This window comes from Pimephales promelas, chromosome 23 (genome assembly GCF_988280905.1).
Source record: "Pimephales promelas chromosome 23, fPimPro1.hap1.1, whole genome shotgun sequence".
In the NCBI taxonomy this organism is placed as follows: domain Eukaryota; kingdom Metazoa; phylum Chordata; class Actinopteri; order Cypriniformes; family Leuciscidae; genus Pimephales; species Pimephales promelas.
In genome coordinates this window covers 21456307-21478529 of record NC_142791.1, presented here as the reverse complement: position 1 = coordinate 21478529, position 22223 = coordinate 21456307, and the positions used below count along the sequence as shown (strand labels likewise).

The 22223-nt window shown below is 36.2% G+C and overlaps 2 protein-coding genes across 6 annotated transcripts in view; both read left to right on the top strand.

Moving 5' to 3' along the window:
* cabp1b (calcium binding protein 1b) overlaps positions 1-5231 on the top strand; it is a 63255-nt gene extending 58024 nt beyond the window's left edge. For all 5 annotated transcript variants that reach the window (XM_039664375.2, XM_039664374.2, XM_039664376.2 and 2 more), the window contains 3 exons: positions 2398-2472; positions 2559-2631; positions 4132-5231. In XM_039664375.2, coding sequence (XP_039520309.1) covers positions 2398-2472; positions 2559-2631; positions 4132-4157 — 174 coding nt within the window. In that variant the 3' untranslated portion in view covers positions 4158-5231. The remainder of the gene's footprint in view (positions 1-2397; positions 2473-2558; positions 2632-4131) is intronic.
* A 2705-nt stretch (positions 5232-7936) lies between these two features.
* Positions 7937-20129, top strand: gpat4 (glycerol-3-phosphate acyltransferase 4). The gene is made up of 13 exons (XM_039664368.2): positions 7937-8113; positions 9304-9841; positions 13782-13851; positions 13944-14226; positions 14658-14732; positions 15358-15447; positions 15597-15690; positions 15782-15897; positions 16011-16066; positions 16144-16229; positions 16306-16434; positions 18679-18758; positions 18880-20129. The coding sequence occupies exons 2-13, from the start codon at positions 9674-9676 to the stop codon at positions 18986-18988; spliced, it is 1356 nt and encodes a 451-aa protein (XP_039520302.2). The 5' UTR covers positions 7937-8113; positions 9304-9673; the 3' UTR covers positions 18989-20129.
* The last annotated feature ends 2094 nt before the right edge of the window (positions 20130-22223 follow it).

Sequence of the window (22223 nt, the reverse complement as noted above, 5' to 3'; positions counted from 1 at the left end):
ATATAACATGAATTTGTGGTTTTTCTTTTTTAAAGAGTCTTATTTTTCATAAACTTCACCTTTATTGTAAGCCGCTTTCTCCTCTGTCCTTTGAACGACTGGTTGACTTCCTGAGTCTATGAAACCACTCCCTCAGAAACAGGCAGTGGGCTCAGATTGGTTAGTTTGGGTCGGTGTGTTGTGATTGGCTAAACTGTAGCTCACGTTTTACGACCATTACCTTTACTGGTGAAACGTGCATGCGCTCCGGTCCAATCGTGTAAATAATGGTGTCGATACTGCAGTATCAGTTTGAGGCATAATCGACCCAGAAAGCGGCGATGAGGAGAGTCAAGCAGAATGTTCTGAATGTTAATTTTCTTCAATTTTTTTTACTTTATAAACGTTTGTTTTACACAATAGCATTGAACTGACTGGCTACTGACGTTATATACACAAACAGCGTTGGCATTAGTTTACGTTCTTGATCAATTCGAAAATAACGTCATAAAACATATATACATGAAAAACACATTTACAACATTAGTACTTATACAAAATTCAGTCCATAATGTTTGTACGCGTTTATCGTAGACACAAAATAGCATAACTAGTAGCCTAGTGGCTATAAAGCCAGGGCTGGCATTTGAAAAAAATAAAGCACAAGGCTACGTCTGAAATTATACATGCAAATACATTTAAAATGATTAAGACTTAGCCTACTTACAGGTTGTGGCCCAACAACTGCTGCCTCTGGTTTTAAAGTTGAAACTGCTTCATGTTTTAGTAACAGTTTCTTGTTGAATCCGGCATTGAATTCTGGAAGCTGTCTTTCATGAAATGCGCAGCACGGAGAGCTAAATTACGATCATTATTTTTAGGAACATAATCAAACATTAATTCTATCCATTGTAGAGCCCGGCCGATAAAGGATTTTGAAGGCCGATAACGATACAAATATATGTTGGTTTTAAAATCCGATATTCCGATATATCGGCCGATATATATATATATATATATATATATATATATATACACAACAAAACATTTCCCTAACATTAGTTATTTGTATTTATGTATGAGTTTTAACTAAAATAATATGATAATGCATTTTAAAAAGAAACTTGTTTCTTTTATTGTCGCAATAGAACAGAGGAACCAAAGCTCATTAATATTACCGTTAGCGGTCTTACACTGATGATAGTGGCATTAGCTAGCTTTGTGGTTAGCTAGTCTATGATGAGCCATAATTTAGCAATGGATAACGTCATAGTGCAAATTGTAAAATATACATTTTCAATATAACAGGCCAAGGAGAGATGATATGTCTCATTGCTATAACTGTCATGTGCAATTAAAGAAATACTTCAGTCACATTGTCGAAAGTTAAAAGGACAGTCACGTTTTTTTTTTTGTTTTTTTTTTAAATATTAATTTATCGGCCATTATAACTGCCGATACCGATAGTTTTGAAAATGCCTAATATCGATAATATTGGCCTGCCGATATATCGGTCTGGTTCTAATCCATTGTTGACGAAGTACAGCGTCCGTGGGAAGCTCGAACACAGAAGACCTGACATTACTTAAGGCCAATTTATACTTCTGCTTCGAGGGTACGCCGTAGTACACGGCGTTGGCTACGCACGTAGGCGACGCCGTTGTAAGCATTTATACTTCTGCGTTAAGGTCTTGGTTGCTCTGCAGTACTGCTCCGAAACGCTAGTTGGCGGCGGAGGGTTTTAATGTCCCACTGTGTTAGATTCCTCACGGCTAGGTTACGACAAGCAATATCGACTGAAAGAGAGCTGATCATGTTGGAGTTGGAGCTTATTGAGGTGGAAAAACAGTTCACTTTAGTGAAATTACTAAAACTGAAAGGCAGAAATGACAGAAGACGTCGGGGGAGATGGTACGTGTGGAAATCATAGACAGTGGTGGAAATGCGTGAGAAGGTACGTGCGGAAATGCGTAGGAGGAAATGCGATGCTACCAAGCCGACCAATCACCGATCTTGCGGTCCGCGTCGTCGCGACGTGTAGTTACATTTTTGAAGAGGTGCGCGTCAGGCTACGGCGAAGGGTACGCGGTATGGGACGCGTCTGTGCGTATGCTACGCCGTACCTACTGCGCGCACCCTACGCAGAAGTATAAATTGGCATTTACATTACTTACTTATATTCCGGAGGGAGGGGTTATGTAAATGTCTGGGTTAGTGACGTCTAAAACCCTGTTGTAGTCCCAATCGAGTTGTTTTTGTAGGCATTACACTTCCTGATTTTTAAAAGAATATCTCTGCTTACATTGAACTTTCAGCGCTGCAACTTTGCAGATACTGTTCATGCACCAACAGCAACATTACACACTATTTAAAATGAAAAAAGTGAAATCACAACTTGTTTTGTTCTCCTTCTCTCAGTTTGACACCAACGGAGACGGTCAGATCAGTACAGCAGAACTCAGAGAGGCCATGAAGAAACTGCTGGGCCAGCAGGTGCTGTTATTTACTTTGCTGAACCATCTGAAAGCTTTTAGCTCTCCTCTCCAATTTCATCATTTTATTGATCCTCTTTCCTTCAGGTGGGTCACAGAGATCTGGAGGACATTCTGCGGGACATCGATTTAAACGGAGACGGGCACGTGGACTTTGAAGGTGAGCCACCTTGTGTTGATTTTGAGCTGCTAATTAGTAATTCTAATTTCACTGCTGCAGTTTCTATATTGTTGTGCAATAGCTTGATTGAATCTGTCCACAATAACCCCAAAAATCTTAGATTCACATTCCCTCTGTGTTTCTGCTGTAAAATGTAATTATAATAAATCATAATCATACCATTCCAGGATAAAACCCAAATTGAATTATATGTTTGTTCTCTTTTGTTTTCAAAATTATTAAGTAGCAAGCGATCAACAGAATTTCCTTGTGATTTTAGCATAAAAAATACATAGATACTCTTACGTTCCCAGCCCAAACTTCAGTCTAAGCAGACCATGGTTCATTCAGAGGGAAGATTGGGGAAACCTGGACTAACATAAGTGGACTTCAGGGGAAAATGCAAGGCAAAATATAGAATATGAAAAAAGGACTGAGAGAAATGATCCCTATTTTTGGATCTATTATTATTTCTATTGGTGCCTGTTGCTGTGAGCCGCTGTGTCACACAGTTTAGCTGTTAGTGAATCTCATCATGGTGAAGGCGGTAAAGTGACAGTAGTAGAGCTGTCAACCAGATTATCTCTTAACCACAGGATTATATTCACCTCGCAAAAAGAGCATGAAAACGGAAAGGACAAAAATAGCTAGCGCTGTTACGGTTGATGTCTGGAGGTGTGACAGTTCAACGTCCTCTTGCTGTATTTTGAGCTCAGGCTGAATTTGACTCATCCGAGTTCAATGGTACATTTCATTTTTTTTTCAAAGGATATTTGTAAAGCAAGCATTTATAGAGCAGTAGTTCCCAAATGATGGGTTACAGCTCAAAATGGGTCACAGACAGCAAGGGAAAACAATGCCAAATGTAAAAATAACACAAGGCAGCTGATAATAATAATGATAATGCACAATTTGGACAAAATAAATAGACATATCAAGTTTAAATTTGGAGAAAATGGTTGTTGTTGACTACAAAACCTTTGTGGGGGTTACAATTAGCAAATTAAACTTGAACTATAAAATAAAGAAAAAATGAACTATATTTTCTATGGATTTATTTATGGGTATGTGTGTGTGTGTGGAATGATAAAGCCTATGTTATGGGTATAAAATATCCCACAAAGATGAAAATATCTGAAATCCTTGGCCTTGTTGGGACATTTTTTGGTCCCCATGAGGAAAACAGATTATAAATCATACTAAGTGATGTTTTTTGAAAATATAAAAATGCAGAAAGTTTTCTGTGATGGTTAGGTTTTGGGGTAGGGTTAATAATAGGAGATAGAATATACAGTTTGTACAGTATAAAAATCATTGTCTATGGAAAGTCCCCATAAAACATGAAAACACAACATGATTGTGTGTATATTTTAATATATGGATATTCGTGTGTGTGTGTGTGTGTGTGTGTGTGTGTGTGTGTGTGTATACAGCAGGACTTGTTGTTAAATGAGTATTTCAGTGTTAAATTAAACCAATTTCTGGCCTTTCTTCTTTCAGAATTTGTGCGAATGATGTCTCGCTAGAGGAAAGGTGGACAAACCACATCAAAAACTGAAGCTCCTGTGCTCTGACATAGGAAGATGAGGATGGAGGAGATGAAGAGGAGATGAAAGATTATGAGGAAATGGGAGCAGCCTCACAAGAGGAACTTCTGGAATATGACCTCTGACCTCAAAGCACAAATGAAAGATCTGCATAACCCTCCATGACAGCTTTTATGAAGCACAGAAGCCAACAGTGGCAATGAGAGGAGGCCTCGCTCATACTGTGATCTCTGATATATATTTGTGAAACGGGTTTTAAACCCCATAAAAAGCCTGCAAGGTGTCTCATGCAAAAAAACGCCCCAAAAAAGCGAGTGATCAAATTCCTGAGTTAATAAGCATCAAATATCCAGTATTCTTTCATTTACTGGCATCTCACACCTACTTTGTGACAGTAGGGTGCAATAACATTGCTGTTTCATATTTAAGCTATTTATTAATATTTGTAAAGTATATAGAGATGAGTGTGTGTATAGTCTCCCTTTAAAAAACTCTGGCTGTTTTACAGTAGCCTATGATATATTAGACTATCACAAAGAGTTTATTTTATATATCAGTGTACTGGGAAGTGCTGGAAATCTTTGCTATCAATCATTTGCTATTTATTGTACAATATAATGGACCTATGCACTACTGTATGTGTGGACATATTTTTGAAAAAGTTGAGAAAGATTTGCCATAAAGAAAACATTAAATTGCCCTTTTTTGCACATTGTCTTGCATGAATGCCAGTGCTGATGCAATTATGAGTCAACACAGCAGAGTAGCCTACTGTAAGCATACGTTGTGTAGTTTTGTCCTGTATTTAAATGTTGTGACTGAGTTTAGTTAACAGATAAATGAGCGTCTTTGACCTTAATTCACTCTATGATAATGTGTGTGTGTGTGTGTGTGTGTGTGTGTGAGAGAGAGAGAGAGAGAGAGAGAGAGAGAGAGACGATTGGATTTCTTGTATCTTATTTGCGTGATTTCAAGTCTTAATTGAGTTATTCTATGCATGCCAAAACAACTTTTTGTAGAGTGTAGATTTCATTAAAGAGTTGAGCAATCAAAGAGTTCGTTGTACCTTGTTTTCTTCAAACACCAAGACCAAACAATAAAAATAATAAAGCAATTGAATTAGCCTACTGACCCAGATTTAACATTGCAAACATAAACATTTTATATCAAAGGATAAGTCATGCACGCAGTGCTATAAATTTTGTTGTTGTTATGATATATTTTATTCCAAATGCAATCAACTTTTCTGTTACCTGCATAACGCATAGAGTTCCAGCTCCAGCATCTGGCCAGAGATGGTTCTGCATTATGATGGTATCGCCAACATTAATTTTTGAGTGTCAATTTCACAATCACAACACTCTCTGTGAAAAGAATGACACAAACCATTTTTAGAAGGCCAGGCTAAAACATAAGAAGCAATGAATTTACTCTGTATGTGTTACGTAGGCGTAGGCACAAGGGCATCCATTTGCAGCTTTTAATAAGGAAGATCGTACAGGCAGGATCAAACAGGGCAGACAGAGCAAGGTAGGCTAGTTCAAACAGCAGGGGCAATCCAGACAACAGGCAGAATTCGGGGCAAGTCAGGCCAGGCAGATAACAATCGTACAGATGAGGAAATGCTCACCAAGGCAAATCAATACTTCGCAGAGAAGTAGGCTAGTGTGTGGAAGTGGCTTATGTGTGTGTAAATGAAGTGCAGGTGTGTGTGCAATCAGTACAGTGCATGTGTAGCTATGGTGTCTGGTGTAATCAGTCCAGGGAGGTGTATGATGGGAAATGTAGTTTTGTGAAGTAATCAGTCTGATGTGGAGTGCCCTCTGGTGACTCTCAGGGGCACTCCAGCTGGTGATCGTTACAGTATGGAACATTTTGGCGTAGGTATAAACATTTGAAATTAATCGAAACTGGTTAATTTAAAAAATCAACAGTGAACATTTCCACCGCATTATTTCCATAACATCACATGCACTTACATTTTAACAATTTTATGAAAAAATTACCAACTTATTTGTTTAAGGCAAGTTTGGCTTTGTGCATACTAAATCGTAGGCTACATCTAGGCTACACCTGTTTGTGGGGGGTATTGCAATAGAACAGGTTACGGAGGTAAAGCTACTCTTGTTAAGTTGGAATAGTCATATCAAAATACTATTGAAAATGGGAGGAGTCTTGCAGTTGTTAAGCATTGTAAAATATGTAGGCTATTCCAAATAGAGTGATTAAGTTACTAGTAGAATCATTAGTTCTCTATCCCATTTGGATTATTGTTCAATTATTTGGTCACTGAAATGAATTTAAGAAAATTGCAAGTTGCTCAAAATAAAGCAGCTCGAGCCTCGGGTAGTCTGTTGCCCTTTTAGGATTAGTGTCAGAGACTTGAATAGTAGTTTGGTTAAGTGTGAAAAGTAGATTTAATTAGCCTATTGTATTGTTAACTTTGCTAGGAAAATTATTACAAAAATGCCAGAAATAGCCTACTACTACACAGCAGACTGTCTTTTTTTTTTAGTACTGTGCATATTCCACTCGTTAGGTCAGTCAACAGAGAGTCGCTTTCTGTTAGCCTACTAATCTTACCGAACTAATCTTAGACAAAATACTGTGCTGTATAGAGCAATGGTGGCATGGAATTCTCTTCCGCAGTTTTTGAATTTGGGAATGAATACAATGAATTTTCGTAAAAGATTAAGACTTTATTAATTTACATTTGAATAATTTTTATTATGTTATATGTGTGTTCTTGATATTGAAGGTTGGAAAAACATTGTGAAAAGTATGAACCATAACTGTATTGTGATAATGAATAATGTGCTGTTTGTTTTATTCTTTTATTGTTTTTGGTACGTTGCTGTTTTGTCATGAATGTGTACACTCCTTTTATGTCTATATAATGTATGGTTTTATTTATGTTATAAGAAGATTTTTTGTGTTGAAGTCTAGACCCCAGGAAGAATAGCAACTGCTTTTGCAGTAGCTAACAAACTAAACTAAACTAAACTAAACTAAACTAAACTAAACAAAACAACTAAACACATCCGATTCACTAAGATTTTCACACTGCACAATTTGACACATAAAAAGCTAGATCGGAAGTGACGCACAGATAAATGTACCTTTTTAATTTTATTCCTTACGCTGTAGGCCTACTGCCTGTTCTCTCCAAAGGCAGTAACCAAGTATGCTAATGTTTATTGGGGCAAAATTTTCAGTTTTGGTGGAAATGGCATCAATAGAACCGTTTTATTTCATTAAGAAAATCTAAATATACGATATACAAATATAAATAAATAAATATGATCGTTTTTCAATAGTTTTTGATGGATTATTGGATTGGATTTTCAGTAAATCAATCAAATGTACATAAAAAGCATTTTAAAAAGTTTCAAATGAAAAGTAGACCTATGGTAAGTTGCGTGATTTTTGTAGTCTAACAAAATTGAAACTTGACTACTAGTTTATAGCCTATAAATATTTGTAATATATATATATATATATATATATATATATATATATATATATATATATATTATAAATATAAAAAAATATCTAGCTTTCTAGCGATCTAGCTTTTTTAATAATGCAGACGCCGCTGGCTGGTCTATAATCAGCTATCCCCGCAACTATTTATTCCCGAAACACGAGCGCAACACACGCCCCATAAACTGTAAAAGGACAACTGCTACTGCTAGGCTTGGAGATCAGTGGTAGGGTGGTAGGAGGGACAAACATCCTCATCCAATGCCGAAGTAGCCGAGCCCACCGGAAGCGGAAGTTGTGGATGCTGCTGATCGAGCAATGCGCGCCGCTACTGATGCTCTTAAACTTGTTGCATAACAACAAAAACAGCAGGGTCTCACGTTGCTAAAATATCAAATTAGTATTTTATTGAAAGGACAAATCTGCATTTAAACGCCACCTTCAGGGAACAGGTCAGTATTAACAGCGGGTTCCATACATTTAAAGACGTGTGGTTATTTAATTGCGTGATTAAAAGAGAAGCTGTTGATAAGCGCTTTAGCATCCAGTCATTTAACAGTTACAGCTGCATACAAGAAATGTTTCATACAACTGCAGTTTTTAACCCATTTATGGTTCATTTAAGATCTAATTAACATTTATTTCAGGTGTTAAGATGAAGATTATGCTTTAGGTGTTATAATAGAGATATTTAACTTTTAGAGTGATGTTGAATTGTCCGTTACAATCTGTTAAATAGGCGACTCATTATAGTTGTCCAATAGTGTTCATCAATACATTTCATTACTACGAATCTAATTTTTTGATGATTAATCATAAAGGGGGAAAGCCATGTGTCATTTTATTTATTAAATAATGTCATAATATTTGATGTGGACAATTGTGTATGGAAGCATATTGTACCGATATTCAATTTTAAATGTAATATGCAAAATGATAATGCAATATGTAAAATTGCAATATATTTCTGTATTTAAATTGACATTTTCCATTACATGTGTACATGTAAATTATGTAAAAAATAAATTATATAATTTACATTTGCCATTTCATACACTAGTTTTAATATATAAATTTAATACATATTTTACGCTTTATAAGTTGCTAAATTAAAATTAAAATGTATTACAGAAATGATTAGATATGTTCAAGCAAAAACTGCCCCATTTCTATTTTATTAAGAATATTGATCAGATATTGATAAATCTATAGGTACAGGAGGGTCACAGAATCTGACCGGTCAATTTCATACAGAATAATGTGACCGCTCTTTATTTTGTAACTTAAAAAAATCGTCAAATCGCAAAAATATGTGTTCAATTTATATACTAAAACTAATGTATCAAATGTAAATTATATAATTGAATTACCATTTTCATTTTGCACCAACGTTGTACAATTGTAATGGAAAATCTAAATTTACAAAATTGCATTTCCATTTTACATATTGCATTGTTATTTTGCATATTACATTTCAAATTGAATTTGATACTCGTATGCTTCCATAGATGACGTGGAACTCTTCAAAAACTTTTTCCCCTCCTTTTTTTCCCTAGATATGTCAGAAACAAAATATTTCATGTGGACAGTTGATTGTGAGCTTATTTGAACCCTTAAGAACAAAAATATTCTTTTTTTCTAGATATGGCAGAAATGGCAGTGGACGGTGATGTGATACAATTTCAAACAGGTCATTGATGAAGAAATATTCATTCCAAGAGACTGTGAAAGTAGCAAAGATTGAACATTAATGCACATTTATTTATATTTCCAACACTCCTGTCTCATTCAGGGTTTTCTTAACCCTGATGTGTCCCGCAGAGATGTCTGTAGCATCGTAAGGTGTTAATTTGATGGATATGGATATAAAATGGTCATTTTCCCCTACATGCCCATGAAGGCTGTCTTTCAGCGTAGGCTTCAGAAATTGAGGCACTATAGAGGAATCCATCAGTCTGAGTTTAGGTAATCTCGTCACTTTTCAATCGTTCCTTCCCTGCGTCTTGGTCAAGATGGAGTCCTACCTCTTCCCCTTCGACAGCCTGATCTGCATGCTTCTGGGCATTTCCTTCACGGTGTGGTTCACCCTTCTGCTGGTGTTCATCATCGTACCCGCAATCCTCGGCGTGTCTTTCGGGATCCGCAGACTGTATATGAAGTCACTGATCAAGCTTTTCGAGGTGAGTGAGTTAATTTTCTGAGCAAGAATATCAGAGAGAAGCTGTGGAAAGTTAAACCAGGTGAGATGGTGTAAACGTCTCATAAGTTGGAAGGTCACTCATGGAGTCTTTTGCTCTGTGTTTTTCTACTTAGTTCACTTCAGTAGTCAGCACTCTCTCCCTTCACTAAAGTTGCCAGAGGCTGAAAATAGAACACGCATTCTCGTTTGACTGAATTAGTAAGTCTGGAGGGTCTGACTGTCATTTGACTTTGCCTCAGACTTTAACCTGTGCTGTCACATATTCTTCCATGCATTGTTGATCCCCGGAAAGGACCCGCCTCATCGTTTTAGAAAGTGTTTTTTTAACCACATGAGTGAAAGAATTTGTTTTGCTTCAGATAATCAGCATTGTAGCTCTTTGCTTGAATTTATGTGAAAATATAAGCCTAAAAAAAACATATCACTAATTGTGAATCCCACATTGATGGGTTAGGTACATTACCATTCAAAAGTTTGGGGTCAGACTTAGGATGATTTTTTTTTTCAAAGGAAATAAATACTTTAAAAAAAAAAAAAGCAAGAATGCATTAAATTGGCCATTCATCAATTTAGCATAATAAGAAATGTTAAATAAGGATTATTAGAATGATTTCTGAAGGATCATGTGTCACTGAATACTGGACTAATGGCTTATGAAATTTCAGCTTCTCTGAAATATATTAAAGTAGAAAGGTTAATGTAATAATATTTCACAATATTACACTGTTTTTTGATCAAATAAATCCTTGGTGAGTATGAGATTTTCACAAATACTAAAACGACCTCAAACTTTTGATAATATGAACTTGTGTTGAATTTTTTTTTTATTCACATGTAGGTTCTGATGCTTTTGCATCAATATTCATTGATGATTCATTTATGAATTATTTCAAGTAATTCTGGAAACACTTTATTTTAAGGTGACGTTACACAATACTTTAGTATAACTCGTAATGTAACACTAAACCAAACCGTAAGTACATTTAGTTAATTAATATTACTCAGTACTTATTTGAGTTATTACAATGTAACTGTCACCTTAAAATAAAGTAACTGAGTACTAACGAGTAACGACAGCCTCCGCTTGTTCTTCATGCGTGCACAGTAAAATTTAAAACTGTTACTTAAAAGAAAAGGCTCAATAAACTATTGCATAGATGGATACTGTCAATATGCATCGATATGTCTTTCTCTTTCCTTTATGCTTTTAACTTTTCAATGCGGCAGACTCGAAGAGCTGCGTGCTGTGACTCCGTGTGTCTTCAAGCGCATCATTCTGCGCTCGGGATGCGCATGAGCGCTTTGTGCCGCACTGTTTTGGAGTCTTTCATAATCATATCATAATACTGTTGCACAATGAAAGATTATTAAAAGCCTTTTTTTTTTGTTCTGTTCTATCGATGGTGCTGTCTCATTAAACAGCTGTGCTGTACATTTAAAAAATGTCTTAATTTTATAGTAGACTATATACAGTATATAAATTAATTGATCTTTCAGATTTTTATCTTGTTTTTCATGAATGTATTTTACAACAATACAAAGAGCAATATGTAATGTTTTACCAGATTTAGTGCTACACTTATTGTTTCTTATTTGTTCCCCACTAAATAAGGTTTTTTTTTACTAAAAGGTCAGATTTTATACTGTTTATTGTGCACTTGTGATTTTTCTAGACTAAATTTTACTGCTGAGTTACCCACTAATCTAGTTTATAAAATATTTTTTTGTCTTAGGTTATGATCATATATATATATATATAATATATATATATGTGTGTATATGTGTGTGTATATATGAAGAGTTCATTCAAGAGTGCCATTTGAAATTTTCTTCTAGAATGATCATTTTTATCAAGCTTGTATATTTAAGTTCAGTAATTTCACTTAAATTGCAATGAGGATTACCTATTAATTGTCATTTAAGTGAAATTACTGAACTTGAATATATAAGCTTCATAAAAATGACCATTTTAGAAGAAAATTTCAAATGGCACTTAGAGGCTTTTGCATCTGAACTCTTCATATATATATATATATATATATATATATATTTGATTTGTGGTTTTTCTTTATAATGAAGTTGTCTGTATTACGTAGATTGTGTTTAACACACAAACAACTGATTATCAGTTCAACGCACACAGTTATAGAAATTCTATTTAATTTTTTTTTTTCAAACTGTGGTGGTATCGATCGATACCTACTATTTTTTTCCTGAACGAATCGATCCGATACCAAAAATTCTATCGGGACATCCATAATATCTTCTGGTATATCCAAGTTGATTCTGGAGCTCTGTTGACATGGCTTAGCATGTTTCCATTCAGAAATGGAGAAACACTGACCTGTCCTTGATGCTTTTTCGATGCGTTTCTCTTTTTGGACCTGACAGCAAGTATCAAAGATATCACATACTTTGGATAACATGAAGCAAATCGTTAGTTCTAATGCATGATTTAATGCAAAAGATTTGCTCCCCTACACTGTAATTAAAAAAATTGAGATGCATCAAGTATCACATTCTTGACTCAATCAATTAAAACCAAATCATGAGGTGCCTAAATATTCCTAATAGTTGCAACAATTTGCTTGCTTAATGCATGTCAATAGGAGCTTTCAATGTGTGACCTTTCCTATTTCCTATGGCTCCACTCTCTCATCCATCTGGACTGATGTAGTCACTCGTTCAGACCGTCTCCAGACTCCCTTAGAACTTCCAGATGGCTGTTTTTCTGTGACTAACTTCCACTTACTCTTTTGTCCGGTGACCCTGAACAGGGGAGCAAAATTTAGTCTGACAAGCAGCTTGACTGTTCACTCTTTCCCCATCCCGACCTTCGCTTCCACAACTAACTGAGTCACAGCATCATCAGTGACCACGAGAGAGTCACTGTTTACTTTCACACAGCGAAAGGACATCTTTCCACACTCGTTGCTCAGCTGCTGTCCTTACTTGACTAATCCACTTTAATGATCCCTTAGGGGAAATTCAGATGCAGCAACATCAAATGTTGAGTCCACACCACACACATATGTACATGCATGTTCAGACATAAACAAGGCAAAGTATGGCAGATTTTATGCATTTCTCTTTAATTCAGTTTAATCGAATTTAAGATTACAGGAAGTAAAGACTAAGACATTTTTTGCTGTTAAAAATGTGGAAATGAATAAAACAATGGAAAAGTAGTGCAGTGGAATGGAAAAACACATTCTGTATTTAGTTCAGGTTTAAGACAGCCCGGTTCTTTTAGCCTCTTCATTTCAATCCGAACTGATTCTTTTAAGTCAAGTCCTCTGGTTTCAAATAGGTTTTATAGATTCCAATATGAGCTTGGTAGATGCTTTCTGAATCATTTTGACTGAATCATCATAAAGAATTGATTCCATAAAACAATTCATTATTTTTTAAGAAGCCAGTTAAACTGTCAGTGGATGGTGTATATGGGCTCATATGAGGTTTTCAGGGCCTTTGGCTGAACTCCAGGTCTCTACAAGGACGCATGGATCAGCCGTTGTGTTCTCCTCCCCGGTGGCTGTATCTCTATGAAATTGGTGCCCCAAAGGCTGTTTATCGCTTGAATGTTGTTTGTTTCCCCAATCCTTGTGACAGCTGTATGAGTTCTTTTGCGGTTGCAGAGCCCGCCATTGGGGATACATAAAAAATGTAACAAAAGGAAGATTAAGTGATCCAATTAAGACTCATGTCATGTAATTACATATAAATTAACCGGATCCACCATCACATCGATACCAAAAGGAAGTGGTCAAATAAAATATTTTTCTCACCTTTAGTGAAAAATATCACTATTTTGAGGCTTTGTTACTGCGATACTACAACAGACACAGCAGGATACAGTTCTGAACCATTACTATCTGCAGTTTATTTAATTTGTCTGATAATTCTCATTTTGCTTTCAGTGGGCGACCTTAAGAATGGAGCGAGGAGCCAGAGAGAAGAATCAGCATCTCTACAAACCCTACAGCAATGGTGAAACACTAAAACGATCATTCACATGAGTTCCTACCTGCGTCATATTTTCGACATTGTCGTAACCCTGCTCTTTTTTTTCCCCCTCACAGGGATCATTGCTAAAGAACCAGCGTCCCTCGAACAGGAGATCCAGGAAATGAGGCGTGGTGGTGCAGAGCCTGAGTTTGACATGTCTGACATCTTCAATTTCTGCCGGCGTGGCGTGGAGAGCATCGTCGATGACGAGGTGACCAAGCGCTTCACAGCGGAGGAGCTGGAGTCCTGGAACCTGCTGACCCGCAGCAACTACAACTTCCACCACATCAGCACCAGGCTCACGGTGCTCTGGGGGGTGGGCGTGCTCATTCGATATGGGTTTCTACTGCCACTCAGGTGAGAGGGAGATCGATGAATGCTTTGTGGACGGATATGGTTTTCAAATGGGACTATTCATTGATGTACTGGCTCTGAAAAGATTTTATGTTTCGGTTACTGCTTGCAGAAACATTAGCAAGCGGATGGAGCCTAAGTGAGAAATAGTCAAAGTTCTCTGTGGCCCGTTTCCAAACCTTAGAAACAGATGAGACTTTAAGGATTCACCGGTTTTAAACTGTCAGCACTTTTAAGGCATCAGCAATTTTAAGGCCTTACCTTGTATTTTTATTTAAAAGAACTATGCCAAAAAAATTTGCAAATCATCTGAGCTGGTTTTTAATCTCCACTAGCCCAGGATGATTACTCTAATGCAGATATAATGCTGTAATTTTGTTAAGCTGTGTCCTTCTTAGATCTTGTTTTTAACATTTGCCGTGTTGCTCTTACAGGGTCACGCTTGCTTTTACTGGTGTCGGCCTTCTTGTGGTTCAGTCGTCAATCGTTGGACTGTTTCCGAATGGAAGGTATGTCTCGGCACACTTCTGAAGGTCTGAGGCTGTTGAGTTGGGTTTAAATACTTGGTCACAACTTTTCTATTTAAAAAAATCCTGAAAATTTTTATCTCTGTTTCTACCTAAATGTTTGCTGCAAAGTGTTTTCAGCTATCATCATAAAAAGCAATATTTCTAGAGCAGCAAATCAGCATAATAGAATGATTTTGGAAGTATCATGTGACTGAAGACTGGAATAATGATGCTGAAAATTCATATTTGACCATAGGAACAAATTACATTTTAAAATCTATTCAAATAGCAAACTGTAAAAATATTGTAAAAATAATTAGCAGTTTTCTATTGTAATATATTATGAAATGTATATAATTTACTGATCAAATCTTCTTTCAAAAACATAATCTTTCTGACCCCAAACATTTGAATGGTAGTGTAAAATCAATCAAAATTCAATCAAAAGGTGTATAATAATAATATAATTAGCATATTAGAAAGTGTTTGACTTTAGTAATAAGATATAAACACATGCATGCATATATTGGCTAGTTGATCTAAACACTCTCAAAGACCTGTTAAATCTCTTTTTTCCAATGTAAAAGTGTTTTTTAAACAATGTTTTCTGTGTTCAAATGTGCAGAATGAAGAATTATCTCAGCGACAAGGTTCATTTAATGTGTTACCGGATCTGTGTACGAGCCCTCACGGCCATAATTACCTATCATGACAGGTATTGGCGCACAAACACTTCCATATTCATTCCAGTATTAAACATTAGAGTTGTCATGTTGCTTGGTGACTACAGCTACACATCTGTATGCCTGTTGCATTGTTTTATTTTCCATATTTCTGTCTATCCACTTACTTTTTTCCTTCAAGTGAGAATAAACCCAAAAACGGAGGAATCTGTGTGGCCAATCACACCTCGCCTATCGACGTCATCATTCTGGCCAGTGACGGATGCTATGCTATGGTAGTGTGATGTTTGTATTCATGACTTTGTTTTAGTATTGATATTTAATGTAATATGAGTCCTCCGGTTCTAATAATTATGTGTGCATCAGGTGGGCCAGGTCCATGGTGGTCTGATAGGGGTCATTCAGAGGGCGATGGTGAAGGCCTGTCCTCACATCTGGTTTGAGAGGTCTGAAGTGAAGGACCGACACCTAGTGGCCAAACGGTAACATTGCATTTAATCACATGCATCAATTTTCTTACATTTACAATTTGAGCATTTCTGTTTGTCACAAATCCAAACAAATTATTATTATAAATATATATATATATTTTTAGTTTAAGTGACCATGTTGCAGATGAAAGCAAACTGCCAATCCTTATATTCCCAGAGGGTAAGTGTTAAAATTCCTGTTTATAAATTTCATAGTGAAGTATGTGTATAAATAACCTTTTTTTGTCTTTTCTGAAGGAACTTGTATAAACAATACTTCAGTCATGATGTTCAAGAAGGGAAGCTTTGAGATTGGCTGCACAGTTTATCCTGTGGCCATAAAGGTAAGAACAACCTCCTTATACGTTGTCTTCATTGTTATAAAGTGGTGTTAAATTCCTCTGGCTGTTGTTTTGGCAGTATGATCCTCGCTTTGGTGATGCCTTCTGGAATAGCAGCAAATTTGGGATGGTGAACTATCTGCTGCACATGATGAGCAGTTGGGCCATCGTGTGTAGCGTCTGGTACCTTCCACCAATGAGCCGAATGGTGAGTGGTGAAGCTTCAAAAGAGATGAAAAACTACCGTTCAAAAGTTTGTTTTAAGGAAATTAATACTTTTATTCAGCAAGGATGAATTCAATTGTCAAAAGTGACAGTAAATACATTTATATTAATAAATAATATATTATTATAAACTAAAATAGAAAATAGTTGTTTCGGATTGTAATAATATTTCACTATAGAGGGAATGCATTGATTGACGTCACTTTGCCGCCGGAACAACTCCCCTCAGCCTGACTGAGTGGCAAAAGATCTGCTGCGTGACTGGATTTAATAGAGGAAACTGCGAAAATGCCACTAAAACGAACAATTTTATCAATTTAAACTGAATGTTGGACTCAATATAGTGTTCCTTACAACTTACTAAAGATCCAGTGATCCATAGATATTGACATGCAGCCAGGAATCATGTTGCCTGACATTTATGTTTGCCTGATTTCGACACCGTGGAAGTACAAGCAATATAGACCTAAATATAGGCTGAAGCAAATTTGCCTGTGAAAGCTTTATATAAATACAATATAGGTACAGGGGTTGGACAAAAAAACTGAAACACCTGGTTTTACTACACAATAATTTGTTAGAATGGTGAGGGCCTCATTTTGCATCCAAATACAGCACCAATTGACAGATAGAAGTCCTTCACAGTGACCAGAGGGATTATGAGCCGTTCCTCTTCCAGAACAGTGTCCAGGTCACTATATGATGCTGGTGGACTCGCTCCTCCAAAACACCTCAATAATATTCAGATCTGGTGACTGTCAGACCAAGGGAGATGTTCAACGTCACTTTCATCTTCATCAAACCCTTCTGTCACAAGTCTTGCTGTGTGTGTTGGTGCATGATCATGCTGATACACGGTTTGAGCATCAGGTGCTCATGATCCTCCAGAAGGGTTTGGTAGTCCTCGGCAGTGTCGTGTCCATCAAATACAATCAGGATTGTCATGATATTGGAGCTCAAACCATCACTGATCCACCCGTGCTTCACTCTGAAGATTGGCCGCCAGGCATATAGATGTGAAACCTCCAACATTGGCCAGTGTTTCAGTTTCATTGTCCAATCCCTGTAGATCTAAATCCGGGTGATCACTTATATCAGCCTATATTTATATCATCATATCGTCCAACCCTAAAACTTTATAGTTTTTTTTTTGTTTTTGTTTTTTTTTGGTCAGTGTTTATTAAAAAAAACATCCAATGATGCAGAATATGCAATGATAAATATTTAATTGATGAGTTGTTAATATATGTAACAATACAAAATATATGGGTATGGTTTTACACCTAAATTCAGCATATTGACACAAAATGATAACTGCAAATCCACCTTTCCAATTGTTTCTGTAAATTGGAGCGATCCATTTGCTCCTCTTTCTATAGCAGTCTGTAAAAATATACCTCCGATTTTTTTGTCAGATCTAGTTGTACAGTCAATCGCAAAGCTCATTCCCACTTTATATGTGTTGTGTTTGTTTTTCGCGGCATTCACGCTGAAAACAAATACAGCCGCTCAGTCTTTTTGCCACTAACTGTGAGTATCTGCAGGCACTCTGGCCAACGGTGACGTAATGCGCATACCCTCTATACATATTTGTACTGTATTTATTATCTAGTAAATGCAACCTTGGGGAGAATAATAGACTCAACAGACTGATCTCATGAAGTAGCGTACGACACGCCAATTCGTATTTTCATTTTTGGCGTGCTATCAAGACGCATAATCGCCTTTCAGCGTGTTTATGAACGCCATTGACTTAACGTTATATAAATATATGACTTACCTCAACCCCGTCCCTAAACCTAACCGTCACTGGGGTTAATGGCATTTATGACTGTTCCCTTACCATCCTAGGAAAGAAAAAGATATGACTTACCTCAACCCCATCCCTAAACTTAACCGTCACTGGGGTTAATGGAATTTATGACTGGAGATTTGACTGCGTGTACAGACACGCGGAATGACGTGGACGTTAATGCCGTAGACATATACGCATACACGCGGATAGCTCAAAATGCGTAGAGATGACACGCCACCTGACTCGAAAGTGGCGTATATGTTCACGCAAAAGTCGTGATGTCATGTTGGACTCAAAAACATTAAGAAGTCTTTCAGACCCCAAACTTTTGAATGGTATTGTATTTTTTTCTCTCTAAACTTCTTTGCATTTTGGAGCTTTTTTTAACCCCTTCATTATATTTAGGTGAGTTTTAAATTCTTATTTTTACAGGAAGGGGAGGACGCTGTGCAGTTTGCCAATAGAGTTAAAGCAGCCATCGCTAGAAAGGGAGGACTGGCAGACTTGTTATGGTTGGTTCCTCTTTAAAAACTGTCTCAAACAAATGTAATCTGAGTTGGGACTTAATAGAACACACACTTACATTTTAAAATGGAATAAAGCTTAAACCTTTTGTGCTTCGCATGCTCACAGGGATGGTGGACTGAAACGAGGGAAAGTCAAAGAAGTTTTCAAAGAGGAGCAGCAGAAACTTTACAGCAAGGTTTTAGTGGGCAGCAGCGAAGACCGCAGTCGCTCTTGAAGAGATGCAGCTCGACTGGCCCCTTCCTGAACCTGTTTGGACACAACTGTAGAACAGAACCGATGAAGTCATTCGTGAGCTGTGTTGCCAGACCCTCGGCTCACTGCTGCGCCTCAGGAGCTTTTGCATTGTTGCACGATTGTCTCTGTTGCTTTCAATTCCTGGGCTGACTATAATTTCCGTTTGGAGTGAGAGTTACACATGGCATACTTGAGTGAATTTTTTTTTATATTTATTTATTTTTTCCTTCACAGTTTGTTTGTAATGCATGATGTCCCAGGAGAAGAAAGAGTGGAAGAGTTTGAAGTGATTTATTTAAGATTGTGTAAAAAAGTGAAGGGATGATGTGGATAGAACTGTGATTTTGGTAGAACCATGAAGAACAATGTCTGTTAAGTGTTTAGCTGCTCAGATCATCTCCTCATGGCAACCTCTCTAGTGTGCTGTTTTTTTTTAATACAGTAGTTTTTTGGGGGTTTTTTTAACATTGTCTTCGTTTACTTTTTCATTTATATGTTCAAACGGTATTGAAAGGTTAATATCTAACTATTCTGAAAGGACAGTGGTTTTGTTTTTTTGTTTCAAGCAGGTCACAAGTTTTTAATTTAAATCAAGACCAAAGGGGCCTGATTTTTGTCTTGCACAGTCAACATCTCTTAAGAATTTTCGAAACATAACACAAACTATCTTTGTAATATATCCTTAATGTGTAGAGCAGTGTAATGAAAAAGGAAAATCTTTTAAGTTAGAATGGCTGGTCAAAGGGTCTAGACCTTGTTCTTTTTTCATTCCACTGTTTTTATCAGCAGAATACGTTGTGTGAACTGGCGAAACAGCTCTATACAGAAAAACGTTGGAACTTTTTCACCTGTAAAAAAAGGTATATTATCTATTGCCAAAAGTGAAGCAAGGTATGCTAAAGCCGCTTTCACTTATCGAGCAACTTTCTGTTGGTCAATCCCCAGAATTCTGGAACAGCTGATGGGAAATCTGTGTGGGAAAAGCGTTTGTCCTCGCGCAAAATTCCAGATCGTAAACAGACACCAAACATCGCTCAATGTGACCGCACCACTCAATCGGTCCTTGGGGTCAATATGACCCCAATCGACTTTTCCTTAATAAAAAAAAATGGTTTCCTTTATCTGAGTGGAATAAGATTTTGTGACTTTTCCTACATAATCTATCTATACACACAAAAAAAACTGGGCTTGATTCGGTTGTTCTGAAGTGAGTAAAAAAATTTTTTACAAATCTGGTCTTCGGGGTCAATATGACCCCACATTGAAATGAATGGGAAATGTGAAAAAAAACTAAATATTTTTTATTCATTTGTCCAAAAAAATATATAAATCCATCATAAATCAGAAAATTTCCACATAGAAATGAAGGCCTACTACTAGAGCATAAATGTGATGTAGAAAAGACATGCTCACTCACACACACACACACAAAAACACACACAAACAAACATGTATGAGTGTACTGCCACAGAGAGCATTTTTTAGAACTCACAAATGAAATCAGTCACAAATGCAGAACAAAGATATTAAAGTGTGAGACCTAATACACACACACACACCGATTATAGTTTTACAATTTGTTTTACATGTTTTTTGTAGCTTGTTATTGCTTTTTAAGTTCAGAATTTTATTGGAAAAAATGTTAGATTAGATGTTCACTCATATTGCTTTTGTTTTCATATTATTTATTTTATTTATTTTGCATTCTAAAGTTAATTATTTATTTTTACACTTTTTTCAATGAAATCAACAATGTGCAACTAAAATCTGACTCCAAGTCTTGTCCTTTAGGTGTGTCTTATGTGGCATTTAGGTGTCCTTTTTCTGTGGCACTTTGTAAAAACAGACGTTTCAAAATGCATCAAAAACTACAACAATAATACTATTTAAAACATTTATTATTTTAAATGTCCTTTCTTATGTTTATATATATATATATAAAAATTCATAAAATGTATTTCAAAAGTTGTGACAAAAGTAGTAGGCCACATGCAGTGAAATGAATGGCTCTCTATTGCCTCTGCTGGTCAAAACTATTTATTTCTAAAACTGTAAAGAATTTAGTTTTATCTCTAACCAGTAGATGGTGTAATTCTACAAATAACACCTAGCTCAATATCCAGAAGCAATTTAAATTAAATTTTGATCAGTATTTAAGTGATTTTTTCATAAAAAATTAAGATTTCATATGCATAAGTTTATGGTGTGGTTGAGGAATTATGTTGTAAATAGGTACAAAAGTACTTCTTATCTCCCAAAACACAGCATTAATGAATAGATGAGAAGTAAACAAAAAAAAAACAAACATATTATTTGTATTATTAAAAATGTATAGTTTTTGTACAATTTCTCTATCAATTGTTGGGGTCATATTGACCCCAATGACCAGATTTGTAAACAGGAAACGAAGACCTTTTGAGGGTTAATCATATAATAACTAATAATAATAATAAATAATGACAATTATCTACTAATGTTCCTGCCTATTCCTAAATTTTGCGATATGTCGCATTTACTAACTACTGAAAATTAGTATGTGCTATCAGCATACTTTTATGCAAAATTGTTTACCCCATTTACAAAACATTTAATTTCTTAATACTTGTTAAATCTAGGATTTTTGTCAGCTTGATTATTAGAATTATGAGCAGATGTCGAAATTTGCACAGTACCGTCCTATGAATCTAAAAACAAATATAGCTGCAAGCAGCAATTACCGGGGCCAAGCAGCATAAGACAACAAGACATGCCAACGTTGCTGAAAGTGTCAACTGCAACAATAAGCAATGAAAGACAAATAAAGACAATTGTATGCAAAATGGCTGAAAAATCATAGAATCATAGAAACTGTAAATAAAAATTTGATTTAATGGATTATCACTTTCGACCAATAGGTGGCGCAGTTACAAAACTGATGTGATCTGGTCAGAGTGAAGTGACAATGACACAAGTTTGGTCATTGCAGAGATGAAGCCTGAATAATGCTTTTAGCATCATGCCTCAGCTTTGCTGATGCGCTATACGAAAACAGTTTCATCTATCGACACGAAATCTATAGCTTTTAGTCGGCATGGTCTGGAGAAGATACGATGGTATCCTGGTAAACCTGGTATCTATGTTCTCAGCTTGACCCAAGGAATCTATTAAGACCAGTGGCATTTCAACAGGCAGATTTATTCAAAAGTTATTAGCCTTTTTGGAAATTTTGTTATAAC

What these genes read in the sequence shown, in the direction of transcription:
- gpat4 (XM_039664368.2), top strand. Translation starts at nt 9,674, where the DNA reads ATGGAGTCCTACCTCTTCCCCTTCGACAGCCTGATCTGCATGCTTCTG. An exon ending in CGACACCTAGTGGCCAAACG is followed by an intron (nt 15,898 to 16,010) that starts GTAACATTGCAT and finishes ATATATTTTTAG; the next exon opens with TTTAAGTGACCATGTTGCAG. An exon ending in AATCCTTATATTCCCAGAGG is followed by an intron (nt 16,067 to 16,143) that starts GTAAGTGTTAAA and finishes TCTTTTCTGAAG; the next exon opens with GAACTTGTATAAACAATACT.